Source organism: Oncorhynchus mykiss, chromosome 6 (genome assembly GCF_057628025.1).
Source record: "Oncorhynchus mykiss isolate SJ-2025 chromosome 6, ASM5762802v1, whole genome shotgun sequence".
NCBI classification, from domain to species: Eukaryota; Metazoa; Chordata; class Actinopteri; order Salmoniformes; family Salmonidae; genus Oncorhynchus; species Oncorhynchus mykiss.
Window position 1 is genome coordinate 55,932,276 of NC_143027.1, and position 18,323 is coordinate 55,950,598.

General features: G+C 42.5%; 1 protein-coding gene across 5 annotated transcripts in view; it reads left to right on the forward strand.

Annotated features, from left to right (window-relative positions):
* Positions 1 to 18,323, forward strand: part of LOC110526175 (tetraspanin-4) — a 102,577-nt gene that overhangs the window by 8,714 nt on the left and 75,540 nt on the right. For 2 of the 5 annotated variants that reach the window (XM_021606851.3, XM_090238233.1), the window contains exon 2: positions 8,998 to 9,077. The exons of 1 other annotated variant lie outside the window; for it this stretch is intronic. In XM_021606851.3, coding sequence (XP_021462526.3) covers positions 9,015 to 9,077 — 63 coding nt within the window. In that variant the 5' untranslated portion in view covers positions 8,998 to 9,014. Of the gene's footprint in view, positions 1 to 8,638; positions 9,078 to 18,323 lie in introns of those variants that run through there. 2 more of the 5 variants (XM_090238232.1, XM_021606850.3) reach the window with 2 other exon arrangements.

The window sequence follows — 18,323 nt, forward strand, 5'->3', positions numbered from 1 at the left end:
CAACTAATGTGAATTCAATGTGAAATCAACAAAACATTTCACTATGTCATTGGATTTAGGTAAAAAGTTGGGTGAAAAAAATGTGAAATTCCCTTTTTTCAAATCCAATCGGGTTTCCACATTGATTTAACATCACTCGCTAACTGAAGTGAACATAATTAGGTCTGGTTTCTATCAGACCCCTACTGCGAAACAAACGTGTGTTTCGACCAGTCAGTCTGTTAGGAAGTGTGGGGGAGCATATGCAGTGGACTATCATATCATTTATTTATTTTCAAACATGAATTACTTACCAGTGTCGGTGTGTTTCAACTAGTAAACACGATTTCCCGGTTATGGCACCAGAACTCTTATGTTCCCACAGGATGTGAACCATAGAAATAGAATTACTAATTATATTTGTATGATTATTAATTCTATATGGTGAGAATCTCAGAGGAACTCTGCATTTCTCACTTAACCGTTTCAACTGTGTATGTGCAATGTCTCTAAGCTTGCACTGGCTATGATGAGGCCAGCTTTACCACAGTTGAGCTTCACCTGCAGTGAGTTTGATTGGGGCTATCTACAACCTAAAATAGTTATTTGGCGGTTCCCATAGAAGAACCCTTTTAGGTTCCAGGTAGAACCCTTTTGGGTTTCATGTATAGTAGAACCCTTTCCACAGAGGAACCAAGATAACCCCCCAAAAATATTGTATATTCTAAGAGTGTAGACCTATGCCATTGGTCCTATTGTTTGGCCTTAGCTCAGAAGCAACACTGTGTGCTACAGGAAAGGCTTGCTCTAAGCTAGTAGCTACCGTAATCAAACAACAGCATATTGGTTCTCATTCTTTATGGTGCCAGGTTAAGTGGATGAATCGATGCCCTCGGGGACTGGGAAATCATTACCAGTGAATTCGAGAGAAATATGAGACAGTGTTGCGTCTGCTGAACTATCTACTACAATCTAACGTGGGGAGGGTAATGAGTGATCCTTGGAAAAATAAACTGCTTTGGTTCTAATCAAAGACGAAGCCGGGCACGTGCCTGAAATGCACGGTGAACACACACACACCGGTCCGCTGACCTGACCCGACGTGTGCCCCCAATACTCTCCGTATTTATCCGCATTTACCGCTCTCTTTTACCGCTCTGTCACTTTCCCTCTTAATCAAATTTCCTGGAGCTCACCAACGCACAGCCAGCCACCTGTCTGAGAAATCTAGTGACGAGATTACTCATACTGCGAATGCAATCCCTTCACCGTTATTCACCCGCTATACTGTGTTACCGCCATGATGTACATACAGTAAGTGAGCCCAGTGGCTTGTGTGGGGCTGTGTGCATGCTTAGATGTGTGCTAGGTACGTTGTGATTTTTTTTTGCTTGCTGCATGTGTGTAATATCCCTTTCATACTACGACATATTTTCGCCAACTTTACCATACCGCAAACTTTTTTTCCCCGATTTTTCCTTATAACTGAAATGTATTGCAGGTGTTGTACCGAAAATCTCCCCTTCGCGTGAACGCGCACGCACTCAATTCTTCATTGCTACAACTTGTTTGTTGGTTGAGATTTCTGCTCTTCACTCCGTTGTCAGTTTAGCATACATTGTAATTTTAGTCGCAGAAAGCATTTTTTATTTGTGTCCTTTGATCGCGGGGCAGCCACTAGTAATGTCTGCAGTTTTCAGTTTGGCTATTTGTTTTAAGTGTATTAGTCTAGTCTATAAATAAATCTCTTTGCAAAAATTCATCATCTCTCCCATATCTTATTGACTAGTAGTTGTTCTGAAATGTTTATCGCTTGCCTACATTTTACTCCCTCCTCTATGTTTAATATAACACACATACATTCATTATTAATTTCTGTTGCCTGTCCTGACATTGAGTTTGTTCTATTGAAAGTATTTGACTCTGACATGTGCCATAGAAAGCATTTGACTCTAGTGACAAAATTAAGGAAATTAGAAGGGGTGGGGGTTCTGAAATTCTCCTCCCCCTTCTAATTTCCTTAATTTTGATGCTAGAGTCAAAGATTTTCTGTGACACACACTACTGGTCAACCTGAGTTTGAGCTACCAAAAATGATTCTGAAGTGTGCCAGGCCTTGCAGTCCCAAGATAGAAGGGAGGGAGATTTTCGGCAGGCAAGAAAATGTCCTTGCCGAACCCCCCCTCTAATTTCCTTAATTTGTCCCTAGTCAAATACTTTCTGTGGCACACATCAGAGTTAAATACTTTCTATAGAACAAACTTCACGTAGGCAACCAAAATGAATGTATGTGTGTTATATTTAACATAGAGGAGGGAGTAAAATGTAGGCAAGCAATAAACATTTCAGAACAACTACTAGTCGAATAGGAAATGGGAGAGATGACACATTTTGGCAGAGATTTATTTATAGACTAATACAACACCTGTATCAAAGCCGAAACTTTAATTTCCACCTAATGATCTAGTAATCAATTCAGTAAACTTCTGCCTGTGGTTTAAGGCATCTGCATACTTCCCATCCGGAATAGTTTGTGCATATATTATGAATACATTTTATGACTGTTTTGGTCTTCGGCAAGGGTTTTCCGGCTGTTCGTGCACACACAATGTTTTCTCGAGGCAAGCTGAATTCGATAGCCCAAGTCTATGCCCATTCGTCAGTGATTGGTCAACATTAGCGATTATTCACCAAACGTTTTAGTTGGGTGTACAATTGCGCAACAAAAATCTCCTCGGCCAAAACTTAAAAATGAATGACAGATTTCTTGTGTTATTTTAGATGAATACTGACTATTTTGGCTACGGTGTCTCAAGATAGACAAACAGAACTATTGCTGCTTTTTTTCTCGTTTTTCAAGCAAAGGTCTTTTAAAGGGAGTATGCGAGCACACTCGTTAGGCTAGGGGCCAGCCGAATCAAGGCATGCTGACACCTTTAGTATGAAACTTAGTTTAATGCTGAGGTTGCATTGGCACGCACTACGCTCTTAATGAAACTCTTGATGGTTGCTAGGCAGCACAATATACCATCCTCCTACCAGTTCTAAACTTTGCAAGGAATGTCACTCTTCTTCGCATACCCTACCACTAAGCATGCAATGTTTTCTTAACCACAACTGGATGGATCCATAAAGAATTACTGTGGGAATAGATATCACTGAATGAAGAACATATTGGAATAAAGTAGGCTATTTCAGTTGAAGGCATTTATTGAAACTCGTCCAATCATTGTCATCCAATCATTGTAATACATTTGAAGCCATACCTGCGTGTGGTCAACTAGATGATAATTTCAGCACAGTTTTGATTGACTCCTCTTGATAAATCAATGTCAGATTTTGTTTTTCACTGAATCTCCGTTTTCGTATTGGTTAGGCAACAAATAGGCTGGGGAAATGTTATCTAAATTGAGGTGAGTGCTGCTCATGATCATCTTGTCTAGTTGGGTCATCTATTTGAACATTTTGCCAGCATGTTATGCAGTTTAACAAGTGGATTATGTTGCTCTTCACTTGCAGTCGCTTAGTAGCCTAGGTCTACGTTTGCCCAAAAGCCTGAGATGTCATTGACTTGTTTCAATCAATGTGATTTTGTTTCACTGAATCTCTGTCTGTATCGGCGATTTGGTTAATTGGTTTCTGGATGCGGAAATAAGTGGGGGTTGTATAGCTCATTTATTCGTTTGCCCATCTATCACTGATCAGAAACATTCAGCATGCAATAATGTTGCCCAAATCAAATGTAGGCCTTTTATTTTGCTCAATCGCATGTATGCAACTACACAAGCTTCCTACGCAGAGGTTGTGAAATATTAACACGAGACTTGCATGCTTTTGAAAATAGGATTGCTATTATTTTCTATCAGTATCTTGATGAAGATACGCTCAACGTAAGACCCTACGTCTGCACCCTAACAAAGTGGGTAAGAAAGAGATGAAACATGGATAAAAAAAAAGCATGGGCTTGGGCTCTGTTTAAAAAATATCACTTTATCACCTTCCCGTGACACAAGAAAAATATGATTAATATTTGATTCTTACTACAACATATATGTGTAGTTTTAAAAATACATTTTTATTAGTCTTATAGTGTTTCTTAGGACTTGCCAAAACAAATTAAATATATATACATTTTTGATGTATATTCAATGGTTTTATTAAAATAAACACACACCCAAATCTGCACACCACTACTACCACTTGTCACAGGAATGTGGTAAAAATGGGCCTGTTTGGTAGGGGGTCATACAGACATTTTCAGTTTTTTCTTAAATCGCGTGTGTGTGTGTGTGTGTGTGTGTGTGTGTGTGTGTGTGTGTGGGGGGGGGGGGGGGTGTCTATGAGTGTGTGTATGTGCGATAGATGGATTATGCAATCCTTACACCCTGTCCTCTAAGGGGATTTTCCCCACCAATCTCATCTAAATCCCCGGGAGACAATGGCTGCGGGATTAGATTTGCAATGAACCAAGACCTCCCCTAACCCCAGTTTTGTGTCTGTGTCAGTCTCACATACACCTTTTTCTCTGTCTCAACACCCATTCATTACAAACGCACTAATTCTCAATCATGTTTGTAATCTGCATGTGCTGATGCAGAAAGAAAGCATTCCTCGACTCTGCATATATATTGAGTGGAGAATATTATTATCCTATAACAGGAGAAATCTGATATGTTAGTGAAGATGGATTATGCTCATAACATCACTGAGAGATCTGATAGATATGCGTACATCGTGATTATGGCGGGTGAATAGGTTTTCACAGGGGCTGTTAGGTGTGACGAGTTCAGCATCAGGCTGGCATCTATCGACACTGTCCCCGGGGTGAGAATTGTAATGGATGGACGGCAGGGGCCTTCTCACATATCACTATAGTTTATTTAGGGCTGAGACCGATGTTACGTTTTGATGTTCGTATCACTACAGCTGTAATTAAGATGAGATCATAGACAATGTGCTCACTTAAAAATGACTCTTTAAAGAAAGTTGGGTGCTGGATCCACGTTTGTAAAATCCATTTAGGGCAGTACAGGGTTTTCCAGCAGTGTGAGTTTGATTGAATGCCGCCCAGTGTGGATATAAGTGTGGACTGTGTGGAACTGTGTTTAGATACACACTGCCCGGTATGACTGCAAATCAAATAAAAATGAATTATATGGAGGCTGTGTGTGTGGAGGCTTTGCGGTAGATTTGATGAATTATTAAAGTTCCATTTTCTTTGTCGTTTCACACTAAGAGAGGTAATCTACCGTTGCTCTTCAGAGGGGCACACCGTTGTTTTTCTCTTGGTTTCTTTTACTGGGAGTGCACAGTGTTTGATATCTGGTAAGTGTACTGATCCCCTCTGTGTGGAAAGTCCACATTTTCCCCTGCCTCCTTCCAAAATAAAACACAATACATGTTTTCAATTTTTTTTGTGCAGCAGGCAATGGAAATAGAAAATGTAGTAAAATAAATGAATCTTTGCTTGAAAATGTTGACATTTAAGGAATATTTTGGCCCATTTGAAGGAATTAACTACATTAGTTATATATATATATATATATATATATATATATATATATATATATATATATATATATATATATACTTTTTTTTTATCCTACAACCAACCTGTACTCCATTCATGATCCAACACTGGGTCTCCGACCCACAGTTTGGAACCACTGATCTACATCCTATTGAGACAGTCCTGCTCTCTATATTCAAACGTTGATCATTGACATTGATCTAGCATGCCATTGACTTGTTCTCGGCATGAAAGTATTGATGTCACTCCACAACCATTATCATTAGTTCACTTGACAAAATATGAATGTCACGTCCCAGTGGTATGGACTCCTCCTCCTCTATTAAGAGTCCTTGTCTTGGACGTAGGGGGTCTGCTAGCCCATGATGACTACATTAGAATGTAGCCTCACAGTATTCTCCCCTACTTTAATACTATTGTATTTCTTGGTCACTTTGTTTGTTTATTGAAGGTGGCTTCGTACGTATAGTGCATTTCACAACCTGCTAAGCCTCAGGGTTTCTCTGTAAACTGTAAAAGGGCCAACGGACCGATTTTAAGCCACATGTATAATAGGCTGGTACTCATTCATTCTCTGTGGGTCTGAAATAAAGGCAAGTATACAACAACAAGGTCATAGAGACCGTGAATGATTTATTCTTATGGGAAGTAGGACATTGTGTCTGTGTGTATAGTATTTACATTAAATGATCCATATTGTTGTCTGGATATGTTTGATGTATTTTTCCCAAATTCACAAGAGGTCCGTTTCCTCCTTCCTACCTGGACCAGCCACCACTGCTATTTTAATGAATCGTTAAATTGTCATAATGTAGTTTATCATTGCTTGTTTTTTTTCTTTAAAATGGGGCTACCAGGCATGGTTCTCTAAGCCTGTAGAAGAGAGATTATGCTGTAAGCCTGATGGACTGATACGCATATCTACAGGGAACTGTGCTACATTCCTTATTTTGTATGTTCAGCAATATGTGAGGTATATGGGGAAATGATTTTGAATAGGTATATTATACAGTATAGGATTTAATTGAATATCAATACAAATGCTGTTTTTAGATGATCCACACAATTACCAAACATCATTAGCAAGCAATAAAACAATGATAGACTGCAAGGCATTGAGTTACCCATAAGCCTAACATGTACATGCATCTAAGAACAAACTGAGAGTTCAATATTCTGCTACTGGCATCTTGGCGAGGGGAAAAATACAAGTTCAATCATAGGTGACCTTTTTTGTTGTTCAAGCCTTGTTGTTGAAACCTTCGTCACCATTCATTGTTTTGAACCAGATGGTCACAGAGTTGCGGAGCGTGTTATTTTGTTTATAGCATATGTATATCTAGGGAGAGTTGCTTGCAGCATGGGATTTTAGCTGCAATGTGTGGGTATGTGTGTTCCTGTCGGGGGGATAGAGGTAGAAAACATGACTGTAGTCAAGCATCTATAGAGCGTAGGTTCGAGTGAGAGAACAACCTTAGAATGTGGAATGAGATGGCGAGAGAGAGAGAGAGGGAGGGAGAGAGAAAGGGAGATGGAGAACTAGCATCTTTCTGGTATGTTAACCAAGGAGCAGGTCCTCTTTTGTGTGGGGTTGATGCTCACGTGTTTGTGTATGTCAGAGAGAGAGGGAGAGGGAGGAACAGTGTGTGGTGCGAGGGAGGATGGGACGCAGGAAGCGGATTGGCTCAGCTCTGTAGTAGGGTGTGGCTATAGGCTGTGAATGACTGCTCCAACCCATCTCACTGTCAGGATTTGAGGACAGTTACCAAGGAGTAGAGGGGGGAGTGCTGAAATAGTGTGAGTGAATGAGAGACAGTAAGCGAGAGAAAGAGAAGGAGGGAGGGAGGGAGGGTGGAAGGGAGAGGGAGAGCGAGAGGGAGCTGGACGGTTGCTATAACACTGCAGTCTTTTTTTCTTCTTCCCTCATCCAAGGAAGGTGTCTCTCTCTCTTCTTCTGGAAATGACCCTGGCAGATACTTCACTCTAGTTACCCTCCTAGAGAGGAAGAGGAGAAAACAAACAAAAGGGGTGCACAGAAGGGAGGGAGAGAAGAGGAGAGGGAACCTGAATGCAATGCTCTACTGGCTGGACTGTGAAACTGATATACAGAAAGGGAGGGAGACAGAGGTGAAGAAGGAGCGAGGGAGTGAGGCAAGTAGCAGGTAGACCTGCGAAACAGCAGCTGCGGGAAGGGGAACAGAGGAAAAGCAGAAAGGGGGAGTTAGAGAAGAGAAAGAGAGAACGAACCAGGACGAACAGGAAAACCAGGCAAGGAAAGTGGTAGAGCGCTCACCTAAAGGAAACCAATGAATTCTCTCCTCATTTCAGTTACCTATCCTTTTCTCACGTATCTTTTCCTTTCACTCATCCCCACGCATTCACCTCAGTGTTGTCTCCTGGTCTGCACATCTTCTCTCCTTTTAACTTTTCTGCATGTGAGGGAAAGTGGAGCCAAGACAATGGACACTGGGGAACATTCAGAATCAATTCCAACTGGATGTAGTACTAGCGTGCGGTCTTAATGGAGAAGTGGTTCTGGTGTAAAAGAGACTGATTGGCTAAAACCCTGTTGTTGTTGTCAAGAGTGACTGTTTTCTCTGCCAGAGCGCACCTGCTCCGGAATTTCTAATGGCACCAGGTGTGACGTATCACTCAGCCAACCGATCAGATGAGAGCAGTTCTGGAAGTGCCAAGCGCTCTTGCAATTATGTGTGTCCGATTCACCTGAGATTAGCAGGAATTGGAAAAACTAGAGCTTCTTTGTGATAGACAAGTGTAGTTGTGGGATTCAGGAAAGGAACATATAATGAACAGGTGTTGTAGGATTAAGCAACGTTAAAACGGGAATATACAGGTGTAGGATTACGAATGAAGGCACTCTGGATAACCACAGATGACAAGACATCGTCCACAGACGAATTTGAGGTGATGTGTTTTAATCTTAGCTGGTCTATCACTGCAGGGGCACAGTTGGACTGCATGCCTAATCACGCTTCAGTTTCTGTGGTGAAAACACTGTAGGCTGGTTTGCTTAGAAACTATTGGGAACAGGTGCTATTCCACATTACTGGCACCACAACTATGCACATTTGTCCCCTGAGGACACGCTATTTGTACTTTGTGTCTCTGTATAGGTCTTAAGTGACTTTTTTTTGTGTGGGCTCTCAAAGACCTCTTGAAGCTCTTGAGGGGGTTGAAATAAAACTTTGGCTGTTGCTAGCGTCTCACCTCTGGTTGGTCCATGAGGCGCTCGAGCACGGACGAGACGCCGTACCGGCGCAGTCCCTCACTGGACAGCAAGCCCGAGACGCCACCCTTCAACTCGGGTTTCCACAGCTACAGTGGCGAGTACGAGTATAAACGTCCGCCCTTTGCATTCGGCTTCCACACGGCGCCGGGTCCGCATGCGGCTAAAGGCCGCTACACCACCTCGCAGGGGAAGAAGTATGTGGTGTTTTACCTGGACCTCTCCTTCATCTTCCTCCTAGAGCTGCGGCGCTGCAGGATGGCTGAGGGCTGCATGAGGAGCCTGCGCTACGGTATGGTCTTCTTCAACCTCCTCTTCTGGGTGAGTCCAGCCTTTTGGCATTTGGAGTGTGTGTGTGTGTGGTGGGGATTTTTTGAGATGTGGCAAGTCTTGGTGAGGTCTGTCTGTCTCGGTCTGTCTGTGTGTTATATGAGTGATTGTGTGGGTGTGCTTCATGAAGTTCAGTTTCTGTATTTCTATGTGGGTATATTTCTGCCTGTTTGTGTTCAGCCTATGCATGCGCAAACCTGTTTGTATCGCGGGTATCACTTTATTGAAATAGTCGCACTCTAATTCATTATCACTTCTATCATACTCTTTTGCAAAAGTGGTTATCTCTTACTCTTTTTACACTTGTGGGCTCTTGACTGTGTCTGTTTGATTGTGTCTGTCTCACGGCGATAGCATCCGTCCCCTCACCACTCTTTTGACACCTGCACGGCTTGTCAAATGTGACCGTTAAGCTTCAAATTCACAGATTTCTATCTCTTCTTTGGCATTTTATCTATACTCGCCCTTCATGACCTTCCTTTATCCTTTTCTCTGCATGCTCTGGGAATTGGGGTCTCTATAGCATCCTGATTCTATGGTCCCCTTTGACCAATTGAACGCGCCTGTCCTCTTTTGTAATAAAATTAGGTCTTGTACATTGGAAAGCAATCACTGCCAAGGCCCACTCCTTCCTGGGAGCCAGTGACCTCCAGACCCTTTAAAAAAAAATCAGCTATAACCTGCTGCCAGAAAGGGGTCAATGTATTTGTGATTAGCAGCTGTGTCTGTGTGTGTGGAGGGGGGGGGGGATGTCATGGGTAATACATGCTGGCAAACAAAAGGATCACTTGTTATGGGGTATGCTTTTTAGCTCTTCAGACAGCGTTAAGATATTTATGCTTCTTATAAGATTAAACAGGCAGAGCTCTTCAATTGGAAATAGTTGCCCGTTTAAAAGTCTGGAGCTAAATGACAGGAATGTTTGGTGCACTTAATTTTATCTGCTCCTGTTAGTCGCCCTGCATAATAACGTCTGCTAAAGTACCTAAATGTAAACATATTGTGCCATCATCAATACAGCTAATCAGCCTGCAATATTTTATGTTGTATAGGCCTAGGCCCATTTATTTTCTGAAATTCACTGAAGAGGATGGTCCTCCCCTTCCTCCTCTGAGGAGCCTTCACAGATGCCTATCCATGTGGTAGGCCCACCATTTTGTTAAACAGACCGTTACATTTGGATTTTTTTTGTCCGGATTCCTGTAACTAATCAATTTGGCTATTTAAGCTATGATCAGTTTGTCAAAAATGTACGGATACAAACTTGAAACCACAAACTTGAAACTATTGACCATTTTACTTTGATCTGTCCTGTTTTTAGGATATGTTGTTTGCTAACATGACGGCGCAGGTTTTATTTGATTGGATGTCATTTAGGTTCGGCTATTTGATCAGAAAAACCTGCATGATGTAAAAAGTGTCCATCTTACATTGTCATACATTTTATGTCCAGCCTGTAGGCTACAGAAAACTCACCTATCTTATATCTGCTACATGATTTATTATAAACTCAGCAAAACATTGAATGTCCTCTCACTGTCAACTGCGTTTATTTTTAGCAAACTTAATATGCGTAAATATTTGTATGAACATAAGATTCAACAACAAACATAAACTGAACAAGTTCCACAGACATGTGACTAACAAATGGAATAATGTGTCCCTGAATAAAGGGGAGGTCAAAATCAAAAGTAACAGTCAGTATCTGGTGTGGCCACCAGCTGCATTAAGTGCTGCAGTGCATCTCCTCCTCATGGATTGCACCAGATTTGCCAGTTCTTGCTGTAAGTTGTTACCCCACTCTTCCACCAAGGCACCTGAAAATTCCCAGACATTTCTGGGGGGGAATGGCCCTAGCCCTCACCCTCCAATCCAACAGGTCCCAGATGTGCTCAATGGGATTGAGATCCGGGCTCTTCGCTGGCCATGGCAGAACACTGACATTCCTGTCTTGCAGGAAATCTGGCACAGAACGAGCAGTATGGCTGGTGGCATTGTCATGCCCGAGGGTCATGTCAGGATGAGCCTGCAGGAAGAGTACCACATGATGGAGGAGAATGTCTTCCCTGTAACGCACAGCGTTGAGATTACCTGCATTGACAACAAGCTCAGTCCGATGATGCTGTGACACACCGCCCCAGACCATGACGGACCCTCCACCTCCAAATCGATCCCGCTCCAGAGTACAGGCCTCGGTGTAACGCTCATTCCTTTGTCAATAAACGCGAATCCGACCTTCACCCGTGGTGAGACATAACCGCGACTCGTCAGTGAAGAGCACTTTTTGACAGTTCTGTCTGGTCCAGCGATGGTGGGTTTGTGCCCATAGACGACGTTGTTGCCGTTGATGTCTGGTGAGGACCTGCCTTACAACAGGCCTACAAGCCCTCAGTCCAGTCTCTCTCAGCCTATTGCAGACAGTCTGAGCACTGATGGAGGGATTGTGCGTTCCTGGTGTAACTCGGGCAGTTGTTGTTGCCATCCTGTACCTGTCCCGCAGGTGTGATGTTCGGGTGTACCGATCCTGTGCAGGTGTTGTTACATGTGGTCTGCCACTGCAGCTGTCCGTCCTGTAGCACTGTCTTAGGGGTCTCACAGTACGGACATTGCAATTTATTGCCCTGGCCACATCTGCAGTCCTCATGCCTCCTTGCAGCATGCCTAAGACACGTTCACACAGATGAGCAGGGACCCTGGGCATCTTTTTTTGTGTGTTTTTTTTATAGTCAATAGAAAGGCCTCTTTAGTGTCCTACATTTTCATAACTGTGACCTTAATTGCCTACCGTCTGTAAGCTGTTAGGGTCTTAACTACCGTTCCACAGGTACATATTCATGAATTGCTTATGGTTCATTGAACAAGCATGGGAAACAGAGTTTAAACCCTTTACAATGAAGATCTGTGAAGCTATTTGGATTTTTACGAATTATCTTTGAAAGACAGGGTCCTGAAAAAGGGAAGTTTCTTTTTTTGCTGAGTTTAGATATATTTTTTGGGCGGAACGTTGGTGGAGCGCCGCAGCAATTCATCTCTCCATCAGCACCTTGGAGGCGCGCTAGGAATGGATATGCTAAGTATTTTGAACCCCTAACTTTGACAAAGTAGGCACTGCTTATCACAGGGCAGCATCAGTGCTCACCTAAAAAGTCAATATGCCACTGGTTGAGGGAAATTATCATTGTTTTAGGGCAAAATTATGTGTGGTTTTTATGTGTTGTTGGAGGTGCATTTTGGTCAGTTTAGCTCAGAAAATGCCCTCCTCGTCTTTCTGCTACCATAGGCAGATTGACAGGATAGGCAGTAGGATAGGATAACATAACGCCAAGGACTGGGTGGAGAAGAGTGTCTGAACAGAAGGCATTCAACTTTAGAACCTGATTGGTCCAACAGGCTGTCAAGCGGCGGGAAGATAAACGGATCATATACAAAGACCCAGACTTCAAAGTTGACACACCAGACCTACCTCCCAACATCGCCCCGGTTGAAAAACCAACCAAGGAGGAGCTGGTGGCAAAACCTTTCAGCCTAACTTTGCAACTAACTTTAGCTAGCCGAATGATGGCAGTGTGATGTTGTGGAATGCCATCAGTAACATGTCATGCAATTGGTGACTGCATGCAGTGTGACTGCTATGTAGACCACCTGGAACACCACCATTCTCCACTTCACAGGTGTATTCATTCCGGTATCTCATAGGCATAGAAACCAGAATGTATAAAACAGGCTTGGAACCTCTAACTCTGGCAAATTGACTGGTCAACTCATGGGCACATTTGCAATGGCTGCTTGGTGTTGTCATTAAATTTGATTTGTCACATGCTTTGTAAACAACAGGTGGAGACTAACAGTAAAATGCTTACTTACAGGCTCTTCCCAAAAATGCAGAGAAAGAAAATAGAGAAATAATAGAAAAGTAATAACACATAATAATAAATACACAATGAGTGACGATAACTTGCCTATGTACAAGGGGTACCAGTATCGAGTCGATGTGCAGGGGTTTGAGGTAATTAAGGCATATACAGTTGAAGTCGGACGTTTACATACACCTTAGCCAAATACATTTAAACTCAGTTTTTCACAATTCCTGACATTTAATCATAGTAAAAATTCCCTGTCTAAGGTCAGTTAGGATCACCACTTCATTTTAAGAATGTGAAATGGGAGAGTAATAGTAGTGATTTATTTCAGCATTTCTTTCTTTCATCACATTCCCAGTGGGTCAGAAGTTTATATATATATACACTCAATTAGTATTTGGTAGCATTGCCTTTAAATTGTTCTGGGACCAGTTGGATCGGAGGGTGAGGGCTAGGTCCATTTACCCCAGACCAAGTTTATACTTCCTGACTGATGTCTTGAGATGTCTTCAATATGTCCACATAATTTTGCTTCCTATTGATGCCATCCATTTTGTGAAGTGCACCAGTCCCTCCTGCAGCAAAGTGCCCCCACAACATGAAAAGGGGCAGACGAAGTGGTCTTCTGATCAGGCTCCGGAGACGGGCACATCGCGCACCGCTCCTGAGCATACTACTCGCCAATGTCCAGTCTCTTGACAACAAGGTTGATGAAATCCGAGCAAGGTTAGGATTCCGGAGAGACATCAGAGACTGTAACGTTCTTTGCTTCACTGAAACATGGCTCACTCGAGACATGCTATCGGTGTCGGTACAGTCAACTGGTTTCTTCACAAATCGCGCCGACAGAAACAAGCATCTTTCTGGTAAGAAGAGGGGTGGGGTATGCCTTATGATTAATTAGCGAGACGTGGTGTGATCATAACAACATACAGGAACTCAAGTCCTTCTGTTCACCTGACTTAGACTTCCTCACAATCAAATGTCGACTGCTTTATCTACCAAGAGAATTCTCTTCGATTATAAATCACAGCCGCATATATTCCCCCCCCCAAGCAGACACCTCGATGGCCCTGAACAAACTTTATTTGACTCTATGTAAACTGGAAACCACATATCCTGAGGCTGCATTCATTGTAGCTGGGGATTCTTAACACTGCACGCATCCAACCCGGAAGCCAGCCGCACTAATGTGTCGTAGGAAACCCCGTGCACCTGGCAACTTTGGTTAGCGTGCACTGCGCCTGGCCCGCCACAGGAGTCGCTGGTGCGCGATGAGACAAGGATATCCCTACCGGCCAAGCCCTCCCTAACCCGGACGATGCTAGGCCAATTGTGCGTCGCCCCACGGAACTCCCGGTTGCGGCCGGTTACGACAGCCTGGGCGCCAACCCAGAGTCTCTTTAAAAAATAAATTAAAAAATCAATCTTCACATTATCGGGGCCTCCCGGGTGGCGCAGTGGTTAAGGGTGCAGTACAGTACAGTTTAATGCTAGCTAGCAACTTACCTTGGCTTCTTGCTGCCCTCGCGTAACATGTAGTCAGCCTGCCACGCAGGCTCCTTGTGGAGTGCAATGTAAGGCAGGTGGTTAGAGTGTTGGACTAGTAACCGGAACGTTGCAAAAACGAATCCCCGAGCTGACAAGGTAAAAATCTGTCATTCTGCCCCTGAACAAGGCAGTTAACCCACCGTTCCTAGGCCGTCTGTCACGCCCTGACCTTTTTATGTCTCTATATTTGTTAGGTCAGGGTGTGATTTGGCTTTTTCTATGTTTTTGTATTTCTTTGTATGTTTCTCAATCAGGGACAGCTGTCTATCGTTGTCTCTGATTTGGAACCATACTTAGGTAGCTTTTTCCCACATGGTTTTTGTGGGTAGTTATTTTCTGTTTAGTGTTTTCTGCACCTGATGGGACTGTTTCGGTTTCGTTAATTCTCTTTTGTTATTTTGTTATAGTGTTCAGTTTAATAAAAAGTATGAACACTTACCACGCTGTGCTTTTGTCCGATTATTCCTCATCCTACGACGACACTCTTTACACCGTCATTGCAAATAAGTTCTTAACTGATGTGCCTAGTTAAATAAAGGTGTAAAAATAATAATACATCTAAATCGGCCAAATCAGTGTCCAAAAATACAGACTTCCGATTGTTATGAAAACTTGAAATCGGCCCTAATTAATTGGCCATTCCGATTAATCGGTCTACCTATACTACAGATGTAGCTACGGGGCGGTAATCATTTAGGCAGGTTTCCTTCGCTTCCTTGGGCACACAGACTATGCTGGTCTTCTTGAAACATGTAGGTATTACAGACTCGGTCAGGGACAGGTTGAAAATGTCAGTGAAGACACTTGCCAGTTGGTCCGCGCATTCTTTGAGTACACGTCCTGCTAATCCGTCTGGCCCCGCAGCTTTGTGAATGTTGACCTGTTTAAAGGTCTTGCTCACATCGGCTACCGAGAGCGTTATCACACAGTCGTCCAGAACAGCTGGTGTTCTCATGCATGCTTCAGTGTTGTTTGCCTCGAAGCGATTAGATCGTCTGGTAAGCTTGCGTCACTGGGCAGCTAGCGGCTGGGTTTCCTTTTGTAGTCTGTAATAGTTTTCAAGCCCTGCCACATCTGACGAGTGTCCGAGCCGGAGTAGTAAGATTCAATCTTAATCGTGTATTGAGGCTTTGCTTGTTTGATGGTTCATCTGAGGGCATTGTGGGATTTCTTATAAGCGTCCGGATTAGTGTCCTGCTCCTTGAAAAAGCGGTAGCTTTAGCCTTTAGCTTGATGTGATATTGTTTAAATTCAGCTGTGAGGACAGAGGAACTGATTTGATATGCTAGCTTACTGTCTAGACACGATTCTACTGTCAGAATGCCAGGTAAATGGGCAGAATATGGGTAAAAATAATGCAAAGACTGAAAGAGAATGGGGTATAATGGAATGGATTCAGACAATCCCAGGAGATGACAGATAAGCTTAATCTAGGTATTGCAAATCAGAAAGGGGTGGTGGGCTCACATATCTTATTTGTCATGCACAAACGGAGTAACACGAGAAATGCTGCTCCATTTTCTAATGCGAGAGCATTTTTTGACACAGGCACTACATTTGCAAGAGGGAATAACCAACTTTGCAACTGAAGATCACCTGGGATGTATTGTTGAAGTCCTTGCAAAGAAAGGAATCAATATTCACAGAATAAAATTTACAGAGCTCATGAATGCTGTTAGAGTGCATTCGGAAAGTATTCAGAACCCTTGACTTTTTCCACATTTTGTTAATTGTTTTTCCCTCATCAATCTACACACAATACCCCATAATGACAAAGCAATAACAGGTTTTTTGAATTTTTTGGAACTATTAAAAATATAAATACCTTATTTACATAGTTATTCAACTGTTCGCTATGAGACTCAAAATTGAGCTCAGGTGCATCCTGTTTCCATTGATCCTCCATTAGATGTATCTACAACTTGATTGGAGTCCACCTGTGGTAAATTCAATTGATTGGACATGATTTGGAAAGCTACACACCTGTCTATATTAGGGATGCACAATATATTGGTGAACATATCGGAATCGGACCATAATAGCTAAAAATGGCAACATCGGTATCGGCCCGATGTCTAGTTTAACGCCGATGTTAAAAACCAATGTCAAAGGTACCCTGCATACAGTTGAAGTCGGAAGTTTACATACACTTAGGTTGGAGTCATTAAAACTCGTTTTTCAACCACTCCACAAATTTCTTGTTAAAAATCTATAGTTTTGGCAAGTCGGTTAGGACATCTACTTTGTGTGTGACACAAGTAAGTTTTCCAACAATTGTTTACAGACAGATTATTTCACTTATAATTAACTGTATCACAATTCCAGTGGGTCAGAAGTTTACATACACTAAGTTGACTGCCTTTAAACAGCTTGGAAAATTCCAGAAAATTATGTCATGGCTTTAGAAGCTTCTGATAGGCTAATTGACATCATTTAAGTCAATTGGAGGTGTACCTGTAGATGTATTTCAAGGCCTACCTTCAAACTCAGTGCCTCCACTTGACCTCCTGGGAAAATCAAATGAAATCAGCCAAGACCTCAGCAAAAAATTGTAGACCTCCACAGGTTTGGTTCATCCTTGGGAGCAATTTCCAAGCGGCTGAAGGTGCCACGTTCATCTGTACAAACAATAGTACGCAAGCATAAACACCATGGGACCACGCAGCCATCATACCGCTGAGGAAGGAGACACATTCTGTCTCCTAGAGATGAACGTACTTTGGTGCGAAGTCCAAATCAATCCCAGAATAATGGCAAAGGACCTTGTGAAGATGCTGGAGGAAACCGGTACAAAAGTAACTAAATCCACAGTAAAACAAGTCCGAAATCGACATAACCTGAAAGTCTGCTCAGCAAAGAAGAAGCCACCGCTCCAAAACCGCCATTAAAAAAGCCAGACTACCGTTTGCAACTGTACATGGGGACAAAGATTGTACTTTTTGGAGAAATGTCCTCTCGTCTGAGGAAACAAAAATAGAACTGTTTGCCCAAAATGATCATCATTATGTTTGGAGGAAAAAGGGGGAGGTTTGCAAGCCGAAGAACACCATCCTAACTGTGAAGCACGGGGGTGGCAGCACCATGTTGTGAGGGTGCTTTGCGGCAGGAGGGACTGGTGCACTTCACAAAATAGATGGCAGGAAAATTAGGTGGATATATTTAAGCAACATCTCAAGACATCATTCAGGATGTTAAAGCAGGAAGTTAAATGGGTCTTTCAAATGGACAATGACATACTTCAAAAGTTGTGGCAAAATTGCTTAAGGACAACAAAGTCAAGGTACTGGAGTGGCCATCACAAAGCCCTGACCTCAATCCTATAGAACATTTTTGGGCAGAACTGAAAAAGCTGGGGCAGAACTGAATTTTTACTAAGATTAAATGTCAGGAATTGTGAATTGGCTAAGGTGTATGTAAACTTCAGACTTAAACTGTACCTACAGTTATGACGTAGTAACGCCACGTAAAATTTTGCGCTACACGTGCAACACAGCATCCCTAATATAGCAGACATTGTGTGGGCTGTGTGGATCGAGCAGTCAACAAGTCGAGCAGTCATTTGAAAGAGTAAGACATTTTCAGCGATACAACTCAAAGGCGAAATCCATTAAGCCAAGAAAGCCAAGATACAGTTTCTTGCAAAAGTATTCACACCCTTTCCGTTTATCCCATTTTGTTGCATTACAACCTGTAATTTAAATAAATTTTTATTTGGATTTCATGTAATGGACATACACAAAATAGTCAAAGTTGTCCAAATCACCAGCATATACCTCCTAGGTGTCACGTCCTGACCAAAGACAGCCTTTATTTTCTATGGTAGAGT